At 45.8% G+C, this 23719-nt stretch overlaps 1 protein-coding gene across 3 annotated transcripts in view; it reads left to right on the top strand.

Annotated features, from left to right (window-relative positions):
- Positions 1-1297: 1297 nt before the first annotated feature.
- DENND1B (DENN domain containing 1B) overlaps positions 1298-23719 on the top strand; it is a 302717-nt gene continuing 280295 nt past the window's right edge. For 2 of the 3 annotated variants that reach the window (XM_029062649.2, XM_029062648.2), the window contains exons 1-2: positions 1299-1534; positions 4299-4363. In XM_029062649.2, coding sequence (XP_028918482.1) covers positions 1518-1534; positions 4299-4363 — 82 coding nt within the window. In that variant the 5' untranslated portion in view covers positions 1299-1517. Of the gene's footprint in view, positions 1535-4298; positions 4364-23719 lie in introns of all 3 variants that reach the window. The other variant, XM_029062651.2, reaches the window with a different exon arrangement.

The following is a 23719-nucleotide window of genomic DNA, read 5'->3' as shown; positions in this document are numbered from 1 at the left end:
GGTCCCATGTACCCTGAGGCTGCAGCTCGGTGTACACGGGGGCCGGGAGGCTGGGGTCCATGGGTGTCCCCCTGGCACCGCCAGGAGAGTGGGGCATGTCCTACTCACACTTGAGCATGTGCACACACACTGACAAACACACTCAGACACACACACACACACAGTGTATTTGTGTGTTTATATCTACGATTCTGTTTATTTTGATGGTATTGATGACTGACTACTGGTTTTGTTTTGTTGTTTGTCTCCCCCTTTTAGGCTGTGAACCCATTGTTGGGTAGGGATTGTCTCTATCTGTTGCCAAATTGTACATTCCAAGTGCTTAGAACAGTGCTCTGCACACAGTAAGTGCTCAAATACCATGGAATGAGTGAATGAACGAACTGACACACACACTCAAGCACACACTGAGTGTATATATGTGTATATATCCATAATTCTATTTATCTATTTTGATGGTATTGATGCCTGACTACTAGCTTTGTTTTGCTGTCTGTCTCTCCCATTTAGACCGCAGGGATGATATCTGTTGCCGAATTGTTTATTCCGAGCTCTTAGTACAATGCTCTGCACACAGTAAGCACTCAATAAATACCACTGAATGAATGGACACACACATTCAGACACTCACACTTAGACACACACTCTGACACCCTCAGACACACACAGAGTGTATCTATGTCCCTATATCTATGATTCTATTTATTTATTTTGATGCTTTTGATGCCTGTCAACTTGTTTTGTGGTCTGCCTCCCCCTTCCAGACCGTGAGCCCCTCGTCGGGCAGGCCTGGTCTCCCTCTTTTGCCCCATTGTCCTTTAGCAGCGTGGCTCAGTGGAAAGAGCCCGGCCTTGGGAGTCAGAGGTCACGGGTTCGAATCCCCTCTCTGCCACTTGTCAGCTGGGTGCCTGTGGTCAAGTCACTTCTCTGGGCCTCAGTTCCCTCATCTGGAAAATGGGGATTAACGTGAGGCTCACGTGGGACAACCCGATGACCCCGTATCTCCCCCAGCGCTCTGCACATAGTCAGCGCTTAACAAATGCCAACATTTTCAGCCCAGTGCTCTGCCCGCAGCTCTCCATACGGACGACTGAACGAAGGGACCCGCAGAGGGAGGTTCGCACCCTGAGCCAGGCGGTGGGTCGGTGTCCCCTCCCCCGCGCCGGCTCCGGTCCTTTCCCGCGGCACTTCCTGGTTTGCAGAAGGTGGAGGCGGAGGAGGAGGAGGAGGAGGAGGAGGAGCAGGGGCTGGGGGTGGGGTGGGGGGGGACACCCGGCCTGGCACGGCCCAGCCTGGCACGGCCCGGCCCGGCCCGCCAGGCCCCGAGGTGACGGCGGGCAGAGCCGGCCGGTCCTGGGGTCAGGGGTCGGGGGGCTATGCCCGCGCTTGCCCGCGGCTGAGAAGGAGGGAGGGGGAGGCCTCCAGCCTGCCTGCCTGCCTGCCAGCCTGCCTGCCAGCCTGCCTGCCAGGCTGCCACCCCCGGCCCGGCTCGGCCCGGCCCGGCCCGGCATGCCACCATGGACTGCAGGACCAAGTGAGTGCGGGCGGGCGGTGGGCGAGGGCCAGGGGAGGTTGGGCGGGCCCGGCTAGGCCTCCGCAGCCGCCTCGGCCTCCCGGGGCAGGGGCAGGGGCAGCGTCCTGTGCCTCCTCCGGCCCTGTGCCCCCGGGCCGGGTGGCTCCCGGCGGCCAGGCCCCCGGGAGGGGCGGCTAGGGGGCGGGGGGCTTCCATCCCCGGGGACGGCAGGGCACCAGTGTCAGCCCTTCCTCTGACAATCGCACGCTCCTTTCCCATCTTCCTCCCGCCGCCCGCCCCCCTCCCCCTGCCCCTGCACCTGCCCATCCCCCTGCCTCTGCCCTTTCACCTGATCCTGCCCTTCCCCCGTCTCTTTCTCTGCCCCTTCCCCCCACCCCCCCGCCCGGCCCTTTTCACTGCCCCTGCCTTCCACCCTGCTTCTGCCTTCCACCCTGCTTCTGCCTTCCACCCTGCCCCTGCCTTCCACCCTGCCCCTGCCTTCCACCCTGCCCCTGCCTTCCACCCTGCCCCTGCCTTCCTCCCTGCCCCTGCCCCTCCACCCTGCCCCTGCCCCTCCACCCTGCCCCTGCCTTCCACCCTGCCCCTGCCTTCCACCTTGCCCCTGCCTTCCACCCTGCCCACCACCCTGCCCCTGCTCCTGCCTTCCACCCTGCCCACCACCCTGCCCCTGCCTTCCATCCTGCCCCTGCTCCTGCCTCTGCCCCTGCCCTCCCCACTGCCTCTGCCCCTGCCCCTCCTCCCTGCCTTTTTCCCTACCCCTGCAAGCATCTCTGCCTGCCCCTGGCTGGCTACCAGGACTCCCCCTGGGCCCTTCCAGCAATCGAGCCCAAAAAGTTTGAGTTAATCAATCAATAGTATTTATTAAGAGCTTACTGTGTGTTGAGCGCTGTACCGAGTGCTCGGGTGGGTACAAGACAACAGAATTAGCACACACATTCCGCGCCTTCATCTCTTTTACAGAGATGCTAGCATTTGTCCCGGATGGATTCTTTTTTTCTTCATCATTCAATTCCACATCAGCCCGTATTGATCTGAACAGTCGCCATCATTGTGTTTGTTGGAATGATATAAATACGAAATATTAATGTGATTTTTTTTTGGTCCGCCGAGCGCCCTTTTGAATGTTTTCATCTTTTTAGGGGACCTAAAAGAGCTGATTCTAAGGGAGTGTGGTATTCGTGGGAAAACTTTTTCAGTTTGCATGTTGATTATTTAAGTTTAACATTTAAGGTAAACACTGCAGTTTGAAGGGTGGGAAAGAAACACAAACAAAAATAAGCAAATCTTTTCAAAATAAAATGAAGAGATCTCAGTATTAGCCACTTATTTCAAAAAGGAGGAAATGAGTTTGACATCTATCACGGGTTGGTTTTTGTGACTCTCCCATATACCACAGGGTCTGCTTCAAACTTAGTCAAAGTTAGTGGGTAGGTTGGGAGAGACAGGTTAGTCTTAAAGTAACTCATTTTGTCACAGTCCTTATTTATCTTCCGATGGCAGACCTTTGGTTTTGCTGGAAAAAGAACACCTTTTTCATCACTAGGAGTTTAAAGCTGGCATTTGCTTCTGAATGGAACTCAGCTTGAACGTTATTCAAATCACATCTCCAAGAGGCTTTACCTGTCTAGGCCCTTGTTTCCCCCTACTCCTTCTCCCTTTCGCAGCCCTCTGCCTTTGGATCTGTACTCTTTAAACACTTGATATTCACCCAACCCTCAACTCTACAACACTTATGTATGTAGTGGTAATTTAATTTTCATGAATTTCTCCCCTCTCTAGACTGTAAACTCTCAGTTGGTAGGGATAGTATCAACCAGCTCTGTTGTATTGTACTCTTCCAAGTGCTTAGTACGGGGCTTTTTGCCCACAGTAAGGGTTCAGTAAATACCATAGATTGAAAGGAAATATATTTAATCACAGTAGCATGAGTAACATTTATCGAGCCCTCTAAACTGTAAGCTCACTGTGGGCAGGGAATGTGCCTGTTTACTGTTATACTGTACACTCCTAAAATCAATAAATACGATTGACCCACTCAGTGCATTGTACTGTACTAGGCACTTGGGAGGTGTAGGATAAAGAAGTAACTTGTTCTGTGCCAAGAATGATCATAATTATAATAATGACATTAAGTGCTTACTATTTGCCAGGCACTGTACTAACGATTAGATTAGATTACGATTTAGACTGTAAATCTGTCAATAGGCAGGGACTGCCTCTATCTGTTGCCGATTTGTACATTCCAAGCTCTTAGTACAGTGCTCTGCACATAGTAAGTGCTCAATAAATACTACTGAATGAATGAATAAATGCTGGTGTAGATACAGTGTAATCAGGTTGGACACAGTCCATGTCCTACATTGGGCTCACACTCTTAATCCCCATTTTAAAGAAAAGGTAGCTGAGGTACAGAGAAGTGAAGTGACTTGCCCAGGGTCACACAACAGGCAAGTGACAGAACCAGGATTAGAACCCAGGTCCTTCTGACTCTCAGGCCTGTGCTGTATCCACTAGGAAACTTCTTGCCATAGAAGTTTCGACTCTTACAGGGGAGACAAAGAAAGATAGGGAAGCCTGTAAGGAGGGATGATGGGATGGAAGCTCACACCTCCATTTTCACTCACCACAGGACAGAAGTTTGATCATTTCTGCTCTAGTAGGAACACTAATTGTAGACCTGTATGAAGACTGGTCATCAGATTTCTAGAATTATATGTTAATGTAACTTACCACATGAATGTAACTGAGTTCTTTTTCTTTGCAGGGAAAACCCAGAAAGGACCTTTGATTTGGTGTTGAAGGTGAAGTGCCATGCTTCAGAGAATGAAGGTACCTGTAACTGTCTTTCAGCCTTTCTTTTTTTTTTTTGGTGTTTTTATTTGGTTCCTGCTTGTGTTTATTGTACAAGTTCCTCAAAGCTGAAACAAAAATAGAACAAAAACAAAAGTTTGTAGAGTGTTCTGCAGCTAATGTTTTAGGTTCTTGCTAAAGTGAATGTTTTTATTGGCACAGAGTTATAGGGTTCATGAGGTCTACCTGGGCAACTTCCATATCAGGATGTGCTAAGTCTTTGAATGATTTGTCTTATAGCATTATAGGGTATATTGTTTTTAGTAAGGGAAACTCCATCCTTTTCAATTCCCCCTTTCTTACCTCTCTGGGCCTTTGTTTCTGTGGCTATCCAGCAATCCACGAGAAGCAGCATGGCTCAGTGGAGAGAGCCCGGGCTTGTGAGTCGGAGGTCATAGGTTCAAATTCCAGCTCTGCTGCTTGTCAGTTGTATGACTTTGGGCAAGTCACCTAACTTCTCTGTGCCTCAGTTCCCTCATCTGTAAAATGGGGATTTAGACTGTGAGCCTGATCAACCTCCCCAGTGCTTAGAACAGTGCTTTGCACATAGTAAAAGCACTTAACAAATGCTATTTTTTTAAAAAAAAAAGCCAGATTCTTCTGTTAGTTGCAATTGGAGCCCCATTAACTCCAACTTAAGATTTCCAAGATAGACAATGTGGAAAGAAACTGCTTACAATTTTTCTGACCTACTCCATTCCTAGTCTCACCATTTTCTGAGGAAGAAGATAGTAGACATGGAACAGTTTTAACCATTTGGCTCACTTGTGAGAGATAAAGTGGAAAACTACTGGACAAAAATTTGGATAGGCTTGTTTTTTTTGTTTTGTTTTGTTTTTGAGTGTTTGAGATGTTTGTCTGAGGGGAGATAGGAGATGACTCTGCTACTCATTTCCTAAAATTAAAGCCTGCCTAGTGTACTTTCTGGGGAAAACCCAATCTGATCAGTCAGGAAACCGAGTCAAAGAGTAACCCTTAAGTGACCCGATGAGGCGTCTGTGTAATTAAGCTGGTCGCAGCGACAGTCCAAAGCTGCTTACGGTGGGTCTGGAAATCAAATTCAGCAGCAGCTGGGGGATGGCAGACAAGTGGGTTGGTGCCGTTCCCAATCGTTTGCTCAGGGTGGCACGCTGGAAAGACGAAAGCTCTGCTGAGAGCTGCGTCCGGAAGGGGCTCAACTGGCACAAGTTCTGAAAAACAGATGAGAGAGACGCGTTCCCGATCGGTCCGTCTGCCCGCCTCTCCTATGCGCGCCAGAACCGTGACTCAGACTAGCCGAATCCACTTTGCTGAAGCTCCAACCCTCGACCGGGCCGTCACAGCCGAGTGAGTTTCCTGTTTGAAGGGTGCCTGATGCTGGCTCTGTAAGAAGGTTCCTCTCAGCCTTAGCAGCTGCTCTTGAGTTCAGTTCCAGGAGCTGTGAAGATGCTTCAGACGTTTTCCGTCAGGTCCGGACTGTCCTTTGGATCTGCTGTGCTCATTCAGTTGTATGAGCTGTATTTACAAATTCAGTTGTATATACTGAGCAGTTACTGTTTGCGGAGCACTGTATTAAGCACTTAGGAGAGTAAGATATAGCAATAAATAGATGCATTGCCTGCCCACAGCGAGCTCACGGTCTAGAGGGTTCCCTCGTTCCCTGTCCCTGAGGCAGCCACTATGGGGCTGGGGAGGAGAGTTTGGGGATTTGGTCATCGCTGCTTCTCTTCACCTTTAAAACCAAAGGGGACGTAAGAAGCTTGAGGATGGGCAGCAGCTGGACTATGAAGGAGAGACACTTCTGTGAGGGAGTTGAGACAGGGAGGGCAATTATTTTGCTCTGTCTAGCTCGTCTTGAATGAGATGGTGATTCAAAATATACCACTCCGTGGTGTTTACATACTCACTCTGCCCTTGCCACAGTTAGGGGTTCATGAGTGAAGGCTGGGCTAGTAGAGTGGGGAAGTTAATTTTCCATACTGTGGTATGGCCCCTTTGGCCTTGGGTAGTGACAGGGTCCCCCGAGTGGACCAGGTTGGAACCATGATTACGGGTGAGGGAGTGGTCTGTTTGGCCTAGACTAGCTTATGGCCTGGAGTCTAAGTCCCCCTTTTCCTCAGCTCCCCTTCCCCATCGCCCCGACTCGCTCCCTTTGCTCTATCCTTCCCTCCCTGTCCCACAGCCCTTGTGTATGCATGTACATATCTAAAATTCTATTTACATTAATGCCTGTTTACTTGTTTTGATGTGTATAGATCACATAATGTAATTCCATTTATTTATCTCGATGCAATTGATACCTGTTTACTTGTTTTGATGTCTGTCTCCCCCCTTCTAGACTGTAGGCCCATTGTGGGCAGGGATGGTCTCTCTCTATTGCTGAATTGTACTTCCCAAGCACATAGTACAGTGCTCTGCACATAGTGAGAGCTCAATAAATATGATTGAATGAATGAGGTTTCTAGAAAACTTGGGTGGATTCTGGAGAGAGTAGGCATTCAATTCACATAGGGGGATCCTAGATGGAGTAGGAATCTCCATGACGATGCGCCGCTTGAAATTGACTGGGGTGTCTGGAGAGGAATCAGAGCCAGCGCTTTTGCTGGGGGATTCTCCTGGAGGAGTCTTGGGCCTGAAGAGACTCACGAGACTCATAAGAGACTCTCCGGGCCTTCTCTTCTGGGATGGTGTGGGGCTGCAATAATGGAAGAAGAGAATTAGGTGTCTCATGATAGAGATATGCTATGTCTCCTGGGAATTTTCCCTATTTTTGACACTTGCTGGGCAAGGACACTACTTTGCCTTCAGGACCGACCCTCTCCTTTTTGCCAAATCCAACGGCCTCTTCTCCATCCTAATCCTCCTCACCGTTTTAGCACCTGAAGACACTTTGGACTACTCTCTTCTCGTGGAAACATTAACTTTGGCGTTACTGACACTCTCCTCTCCTGGTCTCTCTGACTGCTCGTTCTCAGTCTCTTTTGTGGTCTCCTCCTCTGTGTACCACCCTCTATCTGTGGGGGTCCCTCAAGGCTGAGTTCAGGATCTCCTCTATTCTCCATCTAGATCCACTCTCTTGTAGAACTCATTTGCTCCCATGGCTTCAACTACTGTCTCTATATAGTTGATTCCCAAATCTACAACTCTAGTGCTGATTTCTCTCTTTCTCTGCAGTCTCATGTTTCCTCCTGTGTTCAGGACATTTCTACTTGGATGTCTAACGTGCAAAAAAGAGCTCCTCATCTTCCCACCTGAACCGTCTCTTCCCCTTACTTTTCCCATCATTGTAGGCAGCACCACCATTTTCCTTGTCTTATAAGCCTATAACCTTGGCCTTGTCCTCAACTCATCTCTCTCGTTCAACCCACCAGTTCAATCTGTTACCAAATGCTGTTGGTTGAACCTTCACAACCTCACTAAAATCTGCCCTTTCCTCTCCATCCAAACTGCTAGCCATGTTGATCCAAGCACTTATTGTATCCCACTCTGACTACGGTTAGCAGCCTCTTTGCTGACCTCCTGCCTCCTGTCTCTCCCCACTCTAGTCCACACTTGACTCTGCTGTCTGGATCATTTTTCTTAAAAAAAAAAATTTGGTCCATGTTTCCCCACTCCTCGAGAACCTCCAGAGGTTTCCCATCCACCTTCACATCAGAGACTCATTACCATCGGCTTTAAAGCATTAAATCACATCACCCTCTCCTGTCTTACTTCACTGACTTCCTACTACAAACCCAGCCAATTCATTCACTCCTCTAACACCAATCTACTCTATACCTTGATCTCATCTATCTCACTGTTGTCCCCTTGTCCATGTCCTGCCTCTGGCTTGGAACTCCCTCCCCCTTCATATGTGACAGATGATCACTTTCAAAGCCTTGTTAAAATCACATCTCCTCCGGAAGGTCTTCCTTTCCTAAGCCCTCATTTCCCTACTCCCTCTCCCTTCTGCCTTGCCCTTTTCACTTGGATTTTTACCGTTTATTCACCCCACCCTCAGCCCCACAGAGCTTTTGTACATTATCAGTAATCTATTTTAACATCTATTTTCCCCTGTAGACCATAAGCTCCTGTGGGCAGGGAATAAGTCTACCAACTCTGACATACTGTACTCTCCCAAGTGCTTAGTACAATGCTCTGCACACGGTATCTAATGTGGCCTAGTGAATAAAGCACGGGCCTGGAATCAGAGAACCTGGATTCTAATCTTGGCTCTGCTACTTGTCAAGTGACTTCCCCAGGGTCATGCAATTTCTCTGTGCCTCAGTCACCTTATCTGTAAAATGGGGATTAAGACTTCAAGCCCCAAGTGGGACATGAACTGTGTCCATCCTGATTAGCTTGTATCTACCCTAGTGCTTAGTATAGTGTCTGGCCTATAGCCCTTAACAAATATGATTAAAAAAAGTGCTTAGCACATGTTAAGGTTAGTATATAGCATTACAACTTACGAGTCCAAGCTGAGAAGCAGTGTGGCCTACTGGAGAGCATGGGCCTGAGGGTCAGGTGATCTGCATTCTAATACTGGCTCCACTTAATGTGGTGCCTGGCACACAGGAAGCGCTTAGCAAATACCATTAAAAATGTGTTCAATCAATTATGGTATTTTTTAAGCACTTACTATGTGTCAAGTGCTGGGATAGATACAAGTTAATCTGGTCTTACACAGTCGCTGTCCCACATGGTGCTCACAGTCCAAGTAGGAGGAAGAACAGGTATTAAATCCCTATTCTCCAGTCAGGGAAACTGAGGCACAAAGAAGTTAAGTGACCTGCCCAAGGCCACCCAGGTAGAAGCCATTCAGGTGGCCTAGTGGATAGATCATGTGTCTGGAGTCAGAAAGACCTGGCTTCTGATACCGGTTCTGCCACTTTTGTCCTGTGTGAACTTGGAAAAGTCACTTAACTTCTCTGAACCTCAGTCATCTCACCTGTGAAATGGTGATTAACATTGTGAGACCCATGTGGATCATGGATTGATTCCAACCTGATTAAGTTATATTTACTCCCCAGTGCTAAGTACAGTGCCTGGTGCATATAGCCAGCACTTAACAAATATAAAAAAGTAGCAAGGCAAGATTAGAACTCGAGTCCTCTGTCTCCAATGCCCATTTTTCCACTAGGCCATACAGCTCAATAAATGCAGCTTATTGATTGATTCGTGCATGTTGACGTTTTACGCAACTAGTGATGCTTTGTTTTCACGGACCATGTTTTATACATTGGGAAAATCAATGTATTTCTTTCTCCGTGTTGTACAAAGAAGCCCACGGTATCTTGCATGCTGCCAAGTGAGCTTCATGACCTCATCCAACCTCAAATGTTATTCTAATTGGCCTGGCTAAACTAAAGTTTGTGCATTTGTACTTTACTGACATCTTCTTTGCAGACTTAACTGGACACACTGTCTTTCAGTTCCTGTCCTAAATTTTTGCGTACTGTGACTTGTGGTGTGAGGTAGCTGTGACATTTCACCTCATTTTTGCCTGTGGTGAGTGAAGCGGTGCTCAATTTTGAGGTTTGTAAAAGTTAAATGAGTCCTTTGGGAAGAAAGATGGGTTATTTAAATGCAAGATGCATTCATTACTCATTTGGGGACAGTGGTTTGGCTTTGTCATTATTTTTGGAATCTTTTTGGTTGTCCCTTGAATTTTCAACTTTCCTGTATATATATTTGGCTTTTTCCTATAGTTTCTCCTTATCCTTACTTCCCAATCCATAGAGGCCATTTCATGTTTAATAGTTTGTCATTTAACAAATGCTGGTTGCAGTGGAAATGGAACACACTAATGTTTTCAGTAATGCCTCATGGTTAAATCCCCCATGTAAATCATGTTCCCATAAGCAGTGCTATTTTCTCATTTTGGGGTTTTGCTTTGGTGTTTGTTGTCTTTGGTGTAGTCTCAAATGTTGGAACAGAAAGCATAAGTGCATTTTGGTAAACATAAGGGTGGATGCGATAGATGCCAAAAGTGAAATCCTAATTGATGTGATGAACTTCATTTTGGAGATTTTTTTCTCTCATCTGTTGTTGGAAACAGGCATGGAAGCCAACGTGATTTGAAGGGGAAACAGTGTGGCTGGTATTTTCTTTTCTCACATAAAATTCTCAGACATATTTCATAAAAATATGGCATCAACTATTTCTAAAATTTGGTCTGGAAAAAGTGATGTATTCATTCATTCATTCGTCTTGAATTTCATTCAGAAAGTTCACTGTCTGTTACTGATATGAGATCTGATGTAGATGGCTAACTTTAAAAACACATTCTACATCTCATCATTTTAATTCTCATTTTGTAAAGTCAACCTTGATGGTGTCCGGTATTCTGCTTCACTAACTCTAACTGTAGCGTCATCATCTGATTTCCTCTCTCGTCCAGAAAAAGATAAAGAACTAGGAATTTTGGGGCTTGTTTTGGCTCCTGTAGGCCTTGCCTCTTATCCCCATCTTTCACTTTCAGCGCTCCCGTACAGGTTTTTATCTTCCTCTGTTACTAAAAAATCAGATGGAGGGGAGTGTTTTTTGAGTCTTGGAGAATGAGACTCCTTTGAGAAGGAGACTTGAAGTAGCTTATGCTCCTTGGGAAGGATTTTTATCTTGTTCCTAGATGAGGCGGGAGGGGAATGTAGGAAGGCATGGTGGAATTTCTGTGCGGTTTCCGCCCACTTACGAACTCTGAAGAAATTGAAAGTACCATATAGAAATTAATCCATTGTTTGTTTCTTCCCTCTTCTCCCCTCTGCCGTTTATTTTCCTTCTCATTTACCAACCCTTAACATGATCAGAAAATACTCGATTAAAGTTCATCTAAAGTATATCTTTCTCTCCGTGGTATTAAGCACTCTCCCTGTTATTTAAATATGGAAGCCCACTGATTCTAGCCAGAAGTGAGGTCCCCCATGCTTAGACCAGACAATAGCTGCAGTAAGTTTATTGTGAACAGGGGACGTGGCTGTTAGGTTGTGTTGTACTCTTCCAAGCACTCATTACAGTGCCCTGCACACAGTAAGCGCTCGGTAGATACGACTGATCGATTGGATACATTGAAAGATGTTTTATGAAACTCTGGAGGGCAGAGCAGGGTCTCCTGATGTAGAGAATTGAGACATTTTTCTGCTCAGTTTTCAGTAATTATACCTGCGGTGCCAGCCATTTGTTTTAAGGCAACTGGGCAAGATGCATTCAATTCAATTGTTATCCTCACTAATATTTAACTGCCTACTGTGTTCAAATTACAGTAAGTCTATGGGAGAGTCCTTGCCTTTAGGGAGCTTACTGTTATTAATTTGTTAAATGCTTACTATGTGTCAAGAGCTGCTGTGAGCACTGGGTATATACAAGTTATTCAGGTTGGACACAGTCTTTGTCCCACTTGGGGCACACAGTCTAAGTAGTAATTAATAATTATGATATTTATTAAGCACTTACTATGTGCCAAGCACTGTTCTAAGTCCTGGGGTAGATACAAGGTAATCAGATTGTCCTATGTGGGGCTTACAGTCTTAATCCCCATTTACAGATGAGGTCACTGAGGCACAGAGAAATTAAGCGGCCTGCCCAGGGTTACACAGCAGACAAGAAGCAGAGCCAGGATTTGAACCCACGACCTCTGACTCCCAAGCCCGTGCTTTTTCCATTAAGCCATGGTAATTGTGGTATTTATTAAGCTCTTACTTTCTGCTAGGCAATTTTTGGGTACAAGTGAATCTGGTTGGACACGGTCCCTGTCCCCCTTGGGGCTCACAGTTTCAATCCCCTTTTTACAAATGAGACAACCGAGGCAGAGAGAAATGAAGTGACTTTCCCAAGGTCACACAGCAGGACAAGTGTCGAGCTGGGATTAGAATTTAGGCCCTTTTGACTCCCAGGCCCGTGTTCCATCCATTGGGCCGTGCTGCTTCTTCAAACTCAAAAAGCAACTGCCCATCAACAATTCATTTCTCTCTCCTCCAAGCTGCCCCTTGGTGCTGGCAGTGGGGTCCCGGATGGAACTACTTCTCTCTGGTGTCATTTTTGGGTATTTATTACGTGAAGCTGAGGCAGTCTGATGGTGACCATAGGACAGGAACGTAATTGCCCCCTTGCTCCCCTGTGGAAGATTACCCTCTTTTCTCAAATTGATCCCTCCTCCTTCCCCCATGCACTTTACCATTTCCCATACTTCCTAGTTCAGTGGAATCATTTCTCGGTTTTACAGCTACTGCTTATCCAGTGGGTCAGTCCATCAGTGGTATTTATTGAGCTTTTACGGTATGCACAACACTGTACTTTGTGGCTTATTCAAACAGCTTGTAATGATAATGATGATAATATGGTATTTGTTAAGGGCTTACTATGTGTCAAGCATTATACTAAGTGCTAGGGTAGATAGAAGATAATCTGGTCTCATGGGGAGCTAACAATCTAAATAGGAGGGAGAACAGCTATTGAATCCCCATTCTGTAGATGAGGGAACTGAGGTGCAGAGAAGTTAAGTGACTTGACCCAAGTCACACAGCAGACAAGTGGGGCCAGCATTAGAATCCTCCCAGCCCCATAGTAATTATGTACATAGTACTTATGTACATATCTGTAATTGATGTCTGTCTCTGTCTCTTCCCCCTCACCCCCAGACTGTAAGCTCATTGTGCAGAGAATGTGTCTGTTTATTGTTGTATTGTATTCTCCCAAGCACTTAGTACAGTGCTTTGCACACAGTAAATGATTGATAAACCGATTAAATGAATGAATGAAAGGTGTTCTTACTCTCATTAATTAAAACATTTATTAATAATAATAATGTTGGTATTTGTTAAGCGCTTACTATGTGCAGAGCACTGTTCTAAGCGCTGGGGTAGATACAGGGTCATCAGGTTGTCCCACGTGAGGCTCACAGTTAATCCCCATTTTACAAATGAAGTAACTGAGACCCAGAGAAGTGAAGTGACTTGCCCACAGTTACACAGCTGACAAGTGGCAGAGCCGGGATTCGAACCCATGACCTCTGACTCCAAAGCCCAGGCTCTTTCCACTGAGCCACGCTGCTTCTCTTTATTGAATTTATTCATTCAGGCCCACCCTCTTTCCACTAGGCCAGCCATTCTTGCTTTTAATAATGACAGCAGTGGTAAATACTAAGTGATTATGGGCTTACTGTGGACAACTATTTTAGATGCTGGGGTAGATTCAAGATAACCAGAAGCAGTGCAGTCTTTGTCCAACATGGGGCTCACAGTTTGAGGAAGGGAGAATGAGTGTTTGTATTTACATTTTATAAATGAGGAAATGAAGTAAAGTGACTTGCGCAAGGTCAAAGAGCAGGCATCCAAGTTCCATGCTCTTTCCAGCAACTCACGTTTTCTAACCTTTTCCTCCTTGTTGTAGACCTGGAGCCATTTCACTGCAGAGATGTTGCATGTATTTATCGAGCACTTAGTGTGTGCAGTGCACTGTCAAAGCACTTAGGAGAAGTACAGTATAGCAATATCACAGACACATTCCATGCCCACAGCGAGCTCACATTCTAGAGGTGTCCCCACCCGAGTAGACGAGCATATCTTTTTCTTCAAATGCCTTCCAGTCGTTTCCGACCCATAGTGACTCTATCTACACACCCTCTTCAGACCGTCCCATCTTCTGTCATAAAGTCGTTCTGGTATGTTTATCCATAGAGTTTTCTTTGTAAAGATACGGAAGTGGTTTACCATTTGCCTTCTATGCAGTAAAAACTCGAGTCTCTGCCGTTGTCTTTGATCAAGGTTTTGATCACTTGATCACCCACCTCTGACTCTTTCCCATGCTGCTGCTGCCCAGCACAGGCGAATTGACTTTGCCTGATGCTTTGACTTAGACCTTTCCATTATGGGAAGCTCTGTGTGGCATAGCTCTAAGCTTCATCAATGTACACAAACTCTCCTGCCATGATAAGGTATCGATTCATAGAGACGAGTATATCTAGCCACCCTTCATTTTTGAAGATGACGCTACTGACAGTGAAACTGTATCCCTTTTTGTGAGTGTGGCTGAGAAGACATGTGTGATTGACACTCCCTCCCACATTGTTTGCATGTAAAGAAAGCTCCTTGCTGCGTTCTTGGTTTTGTCCCATATAGGCCCTGTCTGTGGTTCAAACTTGCCTCTGGGAAGCTTGGAATTACATAGACTATCTGTTGCAGCACTCTCCCAAATGTCTACTGCTATGTCCATGTTTGAGATTTCAATTTGCTGCCTGGACGATTTTTCTACAAAAATGTTAAGGCCGTGTTTCTCCCCTCCACAAAAAACTCCCATGGTTGCCCATCCACCTCCGCATCCAGTAGAAACTCCTCACCATTGGCTTTAAAGCACTCCATCACCTTGCTCCCTCCTACTTCATCTCGCTGCTCTCCTACTATATCTCAGCCCGCACACTTCGCTCCTCTAATGCCAACCCTCTCACTGTACCTCGATCTCATCTATCTCACCGCCGATCTCTCTCCCACGTCCTGCCTCTGGCCAGGAATGCCTTCCTTCCACAAATCTGACAGACATTTATTTTCCCTCCTCCTTTCAAAGCCTTATCGAAGGCACATCCCTTCCAAGAAACCTTCCCTGACTTAGCCTTCCTTTCCTCTTCTTTCATTAATTCAATCGTATTCATTGAGCGCTTACTGTGTGCAGAGCACTGCACTAAGTGCTTGGAAAGTACAGCTCCCTTCTGCGTTGCTCTATCTGGATCATTTTACTCATCCCCCTCCCAGCCCCACAGCATTTATGTACATATCTGTAATTTATTTATATTAATGTCTGTAAGCTCATCGTGGGGAGGGAATGTGTTTATTGTTATATTGTACTTTCCCAAGTGCTTAGTACAGCACTAGGCAGACGTTAAGCACGCAATAAATATGACTGAATGAGTGAGATTGTGCTTCACTGTGTTTTTAAGGTCTGTATTCTGACCTCCCATTTTGCATGTGCCTGCTTCAGTTCCCATGAAGAGTGAGTTGGGTGTTCTGCTATCATCTCCTCTCATCTCGTGTCTGGTGCAGCAGAGCTGTAGAAGCGGCATGGTATAGAGAATAGTTCCTGGGCCTGGGAGTCAGAAGGTCAGGAATTCTAATCCCGATTCCACCTCTTGTCTGCTTTGTGGCTTTGGGCAAGTCATTTCACTTTTTTGTGCCTCAGTTACCTCATTGGTATAATGGGGATTGAGACTGTGAGCGCCAGGTGGGACACGGACTGTGTCCAACCCGATTTGCTTATATCCACTCCAGCGCCTAGTAGAGTTCTGGGCACATAGTAAATACTTAACAAATACCACAATTATTATTATTGGGGGCATTTTCTCAAAGTCGTGAGTTGACTGTGCTCTAGAATGTTCCGGATGATGCTGAGGATGGTTCTTGGGTGGACTTGGGAAACCACCCTTGGGGTTGGATAGGTCTACTGTACTAGGCCAGGGTTCACAGCCATATAGAAAGTGGGACACCTCATCAGCTTTATAGTTTAGTTTATATTTTTTTTTAGTTTGTATTTTTTTGTTGAGTGCTTACTGTGTGCATAGCACTGAACCAAGTGCTTGAGAAAGCACAACATAAGAGTTGGCAGTTGCTATCCCTCCTCACAAGGAGCTTACAGTCTTCAAAGAGAAGCAGCATGGCCTAGTGCTTCAACTTGGAAGGGAACTTGGTGCCCCATCATTGTGTCACATGGTCATGTAGTTGTCTGAAGGCTCTACGGGCCTTGTAAGTTTTGTTTTTGTTCTCCCTAGTTGTGTGTTGTAGGACAGTGTGCTGCCTAGGTAGCAGAATTCAGTGGTATATTTTAGTTCTGTGTTGTTGATTACAAACTTTTCTTGGATTTAGTTTTCCTGGGCAGCAGCTGGTCTGTGACTTCTGCCTTTTTTCAGACAGGATGATAATAATAATGATAATCATAATGGTTTTTGTTAAGTACTGTTCTAAGCCCTGGGGTAGAGAAAGGTTAATCAGTTTGCACACAGTCCCTGTCCCACATGGGGCTCATAGTCTATTGTCAGATTGTAGTGTTGTTCTGAATCTGAAAAGTGAGTTGTAATCATTTGTGTGTTGTCTTAGCATTACTAAGGTCACATCTCCAAGAGGCCTTCCCCATTGAAACTCTCTTTTATCATGGCTCTCTTTCCCTTATGCGTCATCTGTGTACGTCAATCTGTGACCTTTGGTCACTTGATAGTCACCCCAGCCGCCAGGACTTATATGCATATCTTGAAATTGTATATTATAAATATATTATTTATTCATATGAATGTCTGTCTCCCTTTCTAGACTGTAAAGTTATGGGCAGGGAATATGTCTGCTAATTATGTTGTGCTCTTCCAAGTGCTTAGTATAGTGTCCTGCACATAGTAAGAGTTCGGTAAATACAATTCAGTAGTATTTATTGAGCGCTTACTATGTGCAGAGCACTGTACTAAGCGCTTGGAATGAACAAGTCGGCAACAGATAGAGACAGTCCTTGCCGTTTGACGGGCTTACAGTCCAATGGGGGGAGGCAGGCAGACAAGAACAATGGCAATAAATAGAGTCAAGGGGAAGAACATCTCGTAAAAACAATGGCAACTAAATAGAATCAGGGTGATGTACATCTCATTAAACAAAATAAATAGAGTGATAAAGATATATATACAGTCCAGCGGACAAGTACAGTGCTGAGGCGGTGGAATGGGGGAGGGGGAGGAGGAGAGGGAAAGAGGGAAGAAGAGAGTTTAGCTGCGGAGAGGTGAAGGGGGGGTAGAGGGAGGAGAGGGAAAAAGGGGGAAGCTCAATCTGGGAAGGCCTCTTGGAGGTGGTGAGTTTTAAGTAGGGATTTGAAGAGGGGAAGGGAATTAGATTGTCTGAGGTGAGGAGGGAGGGCATTCCAGGACCGCGGGAAGATGTGGCCCGGGGGTCGACGGTGGGATAGGCGAGACCGAGGGATGGTGAGGAGGTGGGCGGCAGAGGAGCGGAGCGTGCGGGGTGGGCGGTAGAAAGAGAGAAGGGAGGAGAGGTAGGAAAGGGCAAGGTGACGGAGAGCCTCGAAGCCTAGAGTGAGGAGTTTTTGTTTGGAGCGGAGGTCGACAGGCAACCACTGGAGGTGTTTTAAGAAGGGGAGTGACAGGCCCAGAGCGTTTCTGCGGGAAGATGAGCCGGGCAGCAGAGTGAAGAATAGACTGGAGCGGGGCGAGAGAGGAGGAAGAGAGATCAGAGAGAAGGCTGACACAGTAGTCTAGCTGGGATATAACGAGAGCCTGTAGCAGTAAGGTAGCCGTTTGGGTGGAGAGGAAAGGGTGGATCTCGGCGATATCGTAAAGGTGAAACCGGCAGGTTTTGGTAACGGATAGGATGTGTGGGGTGAACGAGAGAGACAAGTCAAAGATGACACCGAGATTGCGGGCCTGAGAGATGGTCGTGCCATCCACGGTGATAGGGAAGTCTGGGAGGGGACCGGGTTGGGTGGGAAGATGAGGAGCTTAGTCTTGCTCATGTTGAGTTTTAGGTGATACAATTGATTGTGTGTGTGCACCTCTAGAACACAATCACATAAAGCATAGACTTTTGGTAACACTTGTAGCATGCTGGTGGCTTGGAAACTCATTTAAACTCCAGTTTCCAGATACCTTATTGACTCCTCAAGCCTGGCAGCTCAGAGAAGTTTGAACAGGACTGGCTTTACCACACAGACCTACTTGGTTCCAACGATAACGGGCAAAAGGTCAGACAGGGCCCCTTGAACTCAGATTAGACCAGCCCCTAGTTTGTGGGGTAGCCTAGGAATCACGGTGAACTTTTCAGGGCATCCAAATTTGCTTAGGAATTTCCGGAGCCCCAGACTACTGATGGTTTTTAAATGCCATATAAGGAATATAGTTAGGAGCTCTCGGTGTTGCCGTGTGCATATACTTGTATTTGTGGGCTGGAAAAAGTCCTCTCTGCCCTGCTTTGGTGGAATTGTAAGGACAACGTGCTTAGGACTGTGTGGATAAAGGATGTGCATTTTATTTTCTAGACATTTGGATTTTTGTTGGGGTTACAGGTAGGAGAGTTGGCCATTTTTGCTCAGTTTTTGGTATAGGTATTTCTCACACAGCACTCAAAGGCTGAAGGCAAAATGTGGTCAAGTAATTGGGATTGCCGTGTTTCAGGTAGGAATGAGGATGGGGAATTAAAATGCTAAACATATGAGAGAAAACTAGGGATAAGAATGTTGAGAGAAAATAACCAGAGGTTTATACATCTTCTTAATTTATTTCAGATTAATTTCAGCTTAAAAAATCTCTCTGCTCCTCAGATTTCTCCATTGGTAGCCCATCCATCTTTGCCTCCAACAGAAACTACTCAACCATCGGCTTTATGGCCCTCATTCTGTTCTCTCCCTTTTTCCTACACTCGTTTCTTTCCCATTACAATCTAGCCTACACTCTTTACTTGTCTAACCCCACCCTACTTATTATTAATAATAATAACAAAAATCATGGTATTTAAGTGCTTACAGTGTGCAGGCACTGTACCAGGCCTTGGGGTAGGAAACAAGTCAATCAGGATGCACGCAGTTCCTGACCCACATGGGGTTCACAGTCTCGATCCCCATTTTACAGGTGAGGTAACTTAGGCCCAGAGAAGTGAAGAGACTTGTCCAAAGTCACATAGCAGACTAGTGGCAGAGCTGGGTTTAGAACCCGTGACCTCTGACTCTCAGGCCTGTAATCTATCCACTACACTTTTGTCTCTCTCTCACTGTCGAGCCCTTGCTCACACTCTCCTTCTTTCTTATCATTCCCTCACCCTTCATATCCGACAGACCACCGCTCTCTCTTTTCATTCCAAGCTCAATTAAAATCTTATCTCCTCCAGGAAGCCTTCTCTGGCTAAACTTTCACCTTCCCACCCTATTTTCTCTCCTCTCTGCATCGCTTTTGCCCTTGAGTTTGTACCCCTAAGCATTATGATATTCATCCTACTCCATCCCTGTAGTTCATATTTACATGTCTTTATACCCTGCTGCTTATTTGTAATTTATTTGAATGTCTGCTTTGAGAGGGCGGTTTCTGTGGAGCCAAGGGGACGGAAACCAGATTGGAGGGGGTCAAGGAGGGAGAAGAACTTGAGACACTAAGTGTAGACAACTCGCTCTAAGAATTTGGAAAGGAATGGTAGGAGGGAGATGGGGCTATAACTGGAGGGGCCATGGGGTCAGTTCCATGAGGGCAGGGATCATATTGACTAAGCACTTTGCCAAATACTTAGTACATGCAATACTCTGCACACAGTTAGCACTCAGTAAATGCCATTGATGGAAAGAATATGGTCCTGGGAGTCAGAGGACTTGGATTCTGATGCTAACTCTGCTTCTTGCCTGTTGTGTGACCTTGGGCAGGTAACTTCTCTGTGCCTCGGTTTTCTCATCTCTAAAATGAAAATCCTGTACCTGCACTCCCTCTTAGATTTTCGACCTGGCTATCTGTATAGTGCTTGGCACCTAGTAAATGCCTTTTGTTATTACTGACAGCCTCACAGAAGAAGGGAGTTAAGAGGCTTTTTATTCTAATAAATTTTAAGGTATTCTTCAAAAATCACAGACAGATTAGCAGTACATTGTGGGACATTATCAAACAGTAGATAAATGGTGGTTTTTCAGAAATCTCAAGAAATTCAAGTATTGAGTCCAATTTTCCCAGCATCTAAGCCCACTCCCTTTAGGAGGAACCATAGCTTTTTCCGCCCTTTGTCCTCGCCAGGTGTTCCTGATGTTTAGCTTTCTCTTTAACCACCGCCCCCCGCCCCCCTCCCCCACAGACACAGTCCCCTACCCCCATCTCTTGCTCCTAATGACCTGGCCATTACCTACTTTATTGGGAAAATAGAAACTATCAGGTGGAATTTCCTTAAAATCTCACCTGTTCCTGCCCCTTCAACTCTCCCATCTTTCCTAGCAGTGTCTCAAGGAGATCTCCTGCCTTCTTACTAGCCACCTCCTCCACCTGCACATCGGATCCCATTCCTTCATGTCTTATCAAAACACTTGCTCCTCTCCCTTCTTCCCTCTCTGACCTCCATCTTCAGCTGTTGGCTCTCTTCCCCACTGCTTTCAAACATCCCCTTATCTTCCCTATCCTAAAAAAAAAAAACCCCTTCCTTGACCCCATGGCCCCCTCCAGTTATCGCCCCATCTCCCTCCTACCATTCCTTTCCAAACTCTTAGACCGAGTTGTCTACACTTAGTGTCTCAAGTTCCTCTTCCTCCTTGACCCCCTCCAATTTGGCTTCCATACACTTCACTCCACAGAAACCACCCTCTCGAAGGTAACCAGTGAGCTCCTTGTGATGATAAATCCAACGGCCTCTACTCCCTCCTAATCCTCCTCCACCTCTCAGCTGCCTTGGACACTTGTGACCATTCCCGTCTTCTGGAAGCATTATCTAACCTTAGCTTCACTGACACTCTCCTCTCCTGGTTCACCTCCTATCTCTCAGGCTGCTCATTATCAGTCTCTTTTGTGGGCGCCTCCTCTGCCTCCTACCCTCTAACTGGGGAGGTCTATCTAGCTTCAGTTCTGGGTCCCCTTCTATTCTCCACCTATACCCACTCCTGTGGAGAAGCCATTTGCTCCTAGGCCTTTAACCAACACTTCTATGCTGATGATTCCCAAATCTATATCTCCAGCTCTGTTCTGTCTCCCTCTCTGCAGTCTTGCATTTCGTCCTGCCTTCATGAAATCTCTACTTGGATGTCCTGCCATCACCTCAAACTTACATGTCTAAAGCAGAACTCCTTATCTTCCCACCCAAACCCTGTTCCTCCCATTAATGTAGACGGTACCACCATCCTCCCTGCCCACAAGCCTATAACCTTGGCTTTATCCTTGACTCCTCTTTCCCTAATTCAACCCACATATTCAATCCATCACTAAATCCTGTCAGTTCTACCTTTACAACATTGCTAAAATGCGTTCTTTTCTCTCCATCCATACTGCTACCATGCTAATACAATCCCTTATCCTGTCCTGCCTTGATTACTTTATCAGCCTCCTTTCTGACCTCCCAGCCTTCTATCTCTCCCCCACTCCAGTCCATACTTTGCTTTGCTCCCCAGATCACCTTTCTACAAAAACTTTCAGGACGTTTCCCCAGTCCACAAGAACCCCAGTGGTTGCAATCCACTTCCACATCAGACAGAAACTCCTCACCATCGCCTTTAAAGCATTTAATCACCTTGCCACCTCCCACCTCACCTCGCTACCCTCCTGCTACAACCCAGCCTACAACCTCTGTTCCTCTAATGCTAACCTTCTCATTCTACCTCGATCCACAGGCCCTTCTGCCCACGTCCTGCCTCGGGCCTAGAATGACCTTCTCCTCATTTCCGAGAGACATAATCTCTCTCTCTCTGAAGTCTCTTGAAAGCATATCTCATCTAAGAGCCCTTCCCTGACTAAGTCCTCTTTTCCTTTTCTTCTATTCCCTTCTGCATTGCCCTGACTTGCTCCCTTTATTTATCCTCCCTCCCAGGCCCTCAGCACTTATGTACATATCTCTAATTTATTTATTCATATTAATGCATCTCCCCCTTTAGAGTGTAAACTGGTGGTGGGCAGGGAATGTATCTGTTGTATTGTCTTATTGTCCTCTCTGAAGTGTTTAGTATAGTGTTTTGCACACCATAAGTGCTCAATAAATACCATTGACTGACTCATCACCAGGGAGTTGCTTGTGAATGTATAGCAGTAATGCAGCTCTCCACCAGATCACAATGGAATACGAGCTGGGGCCCAGGCCTGGAGCCTGGAACATTTCATAGCACTTGCAATCTGTGGCTCTACCTCAGAGTCACCTCTCCCCCAGATTTCTGACGCTCGGGGAACCGGAGAGCGAAGTTAGAGGTTCCACTTTTCTTTCTCTCTTCTGAAATTGAAATAGGCAACAGTTCAAGTGGAGAGGATCTAGTCAACACATCCTGGGTTGTAGCCTATCTGCAGTAAAACTTTTTTCAAAAGTTCGCACCCTTCGGCTTTCAAGTGTCAAGTGTCCCTCTCACGCCCTGACCCTTATAATGTATTTATTGAGGTGTAGCTGGCTAATGGGAGCGAAGACCACATGTGAACTCTGCAATCTGCTGCACCCCTACTGGCTACTTGCTTGTTGCCTTCCTTGCCTCAGGGGGAAATACTACAGCCCTGGGGGTGAAGTGGGGAGGGAGGGAGTGGTGAAAGAGTTTGGATGGCACTGACCCGGGCCACTAGCCCTAGAATCAGTTTCTCTCTTCAGTTCTGAATAGTCAGTCAGTTAGTCACCTTGACTTGCTCCTTTATTCATCCCCCTGCCAGCCCCATAGCACTTACGTACATATCTGAAATTTATTTATATTAATGTCTGTCTCCCCTCCAGGCTGTAAGCTCATCGTGGGCAGAGAATGTCTGTTATTGTGTTGCACTCTCCCCAGCTTGCCCACGGTTAAGTGCTCAATGAATACGACCGATTGACCAAAACTCATCTGTAGTTCTTTACAGGAACCTCTGTCATCAATCTAGAAAGCAATGCCCTAAACAGTTTCTTATTTGCTGAAGGAGTTACAGCTCTTTTGAAAGAGCCAAACAAGGGAGTAAACTTACTGAGAGACTTGGACTTGTTTTGCTATTGCAGACCGATAGTTCATCCAAGGAGACGCTCAGTTTCTTTCCTAAAGTCACAGTTTCTTTCTTAAGCAATCCATTTTGATCCAGAGTGAAATTAATTGGTAAGCAGGCTTAACTAGTGTTGATATTATTTCAATTTTTGTTTTTAGACAACTGTTGATAAACCACAAGCACTATAACGTGGGTGTAGTTAGTATAGATCAGATAAGCACCTTTTCCTCTTTCAGTTCTTTCATCAAAAATACATGATAGATCAGTTTAGAACATTGGGCTTTGAAATTTTGTTTCTGTAAAGGTTACAATTATGCTGAAAAGTATCATTTGGAAGTACTTTTGAGCAGCGCAAGAGGTGCCTGTGTGGTTTTTAAAACATAAAATACTGTAAAACTCATAGCATACTGTAATTACAAATAAAAGCCTTTGATTAAGGTATGTATGATTTACTAAAACCTAATTACACAATAGTTGAAAAGTTTCTTAAATGAGTAATAATTCAAACTTAGTTTTTCTTGTTGTTCAGAAGACCTCTACACTCCATTTTAAAGTTAGTGTGCACAAATAAGAGTGAGGAGAAACCTTCCCTATCTTTTTCTTCAAACTTGAACCATTTCTCTCAAGTTAATACAAAACAATTTTTTTGCCAAAATTATGTGAGTAGAGTAAAATATATTCCTATTAAAACATTCAAATATTGTTCTTGCTTTTAAACTTGACCAGTAGGCCTCTACTTTGGATTTGTTCAGGTA

The sequence above is a fragment of the Ornithorhynchus anatinus genome, chromosome 4 (genome assembly GCF_004115215.2).
Source record: "Ornithorhynchus anatinus isolate Pmale09 chromosome 4, mOrnAna1.pri.v4, whole genome shotgun sequence".
In the NCBI taxonomy this organism is placed as follows: Eukaryota; Metazoa; Chordata; class Mammalia; order Monotremata; family Ornithorhynchidae; genus Ornithorhynchus; species Ornithorhynchus anatinus.
This window is presented reverse-complemented; position numbering and strand designations above follow the sequence as displayed.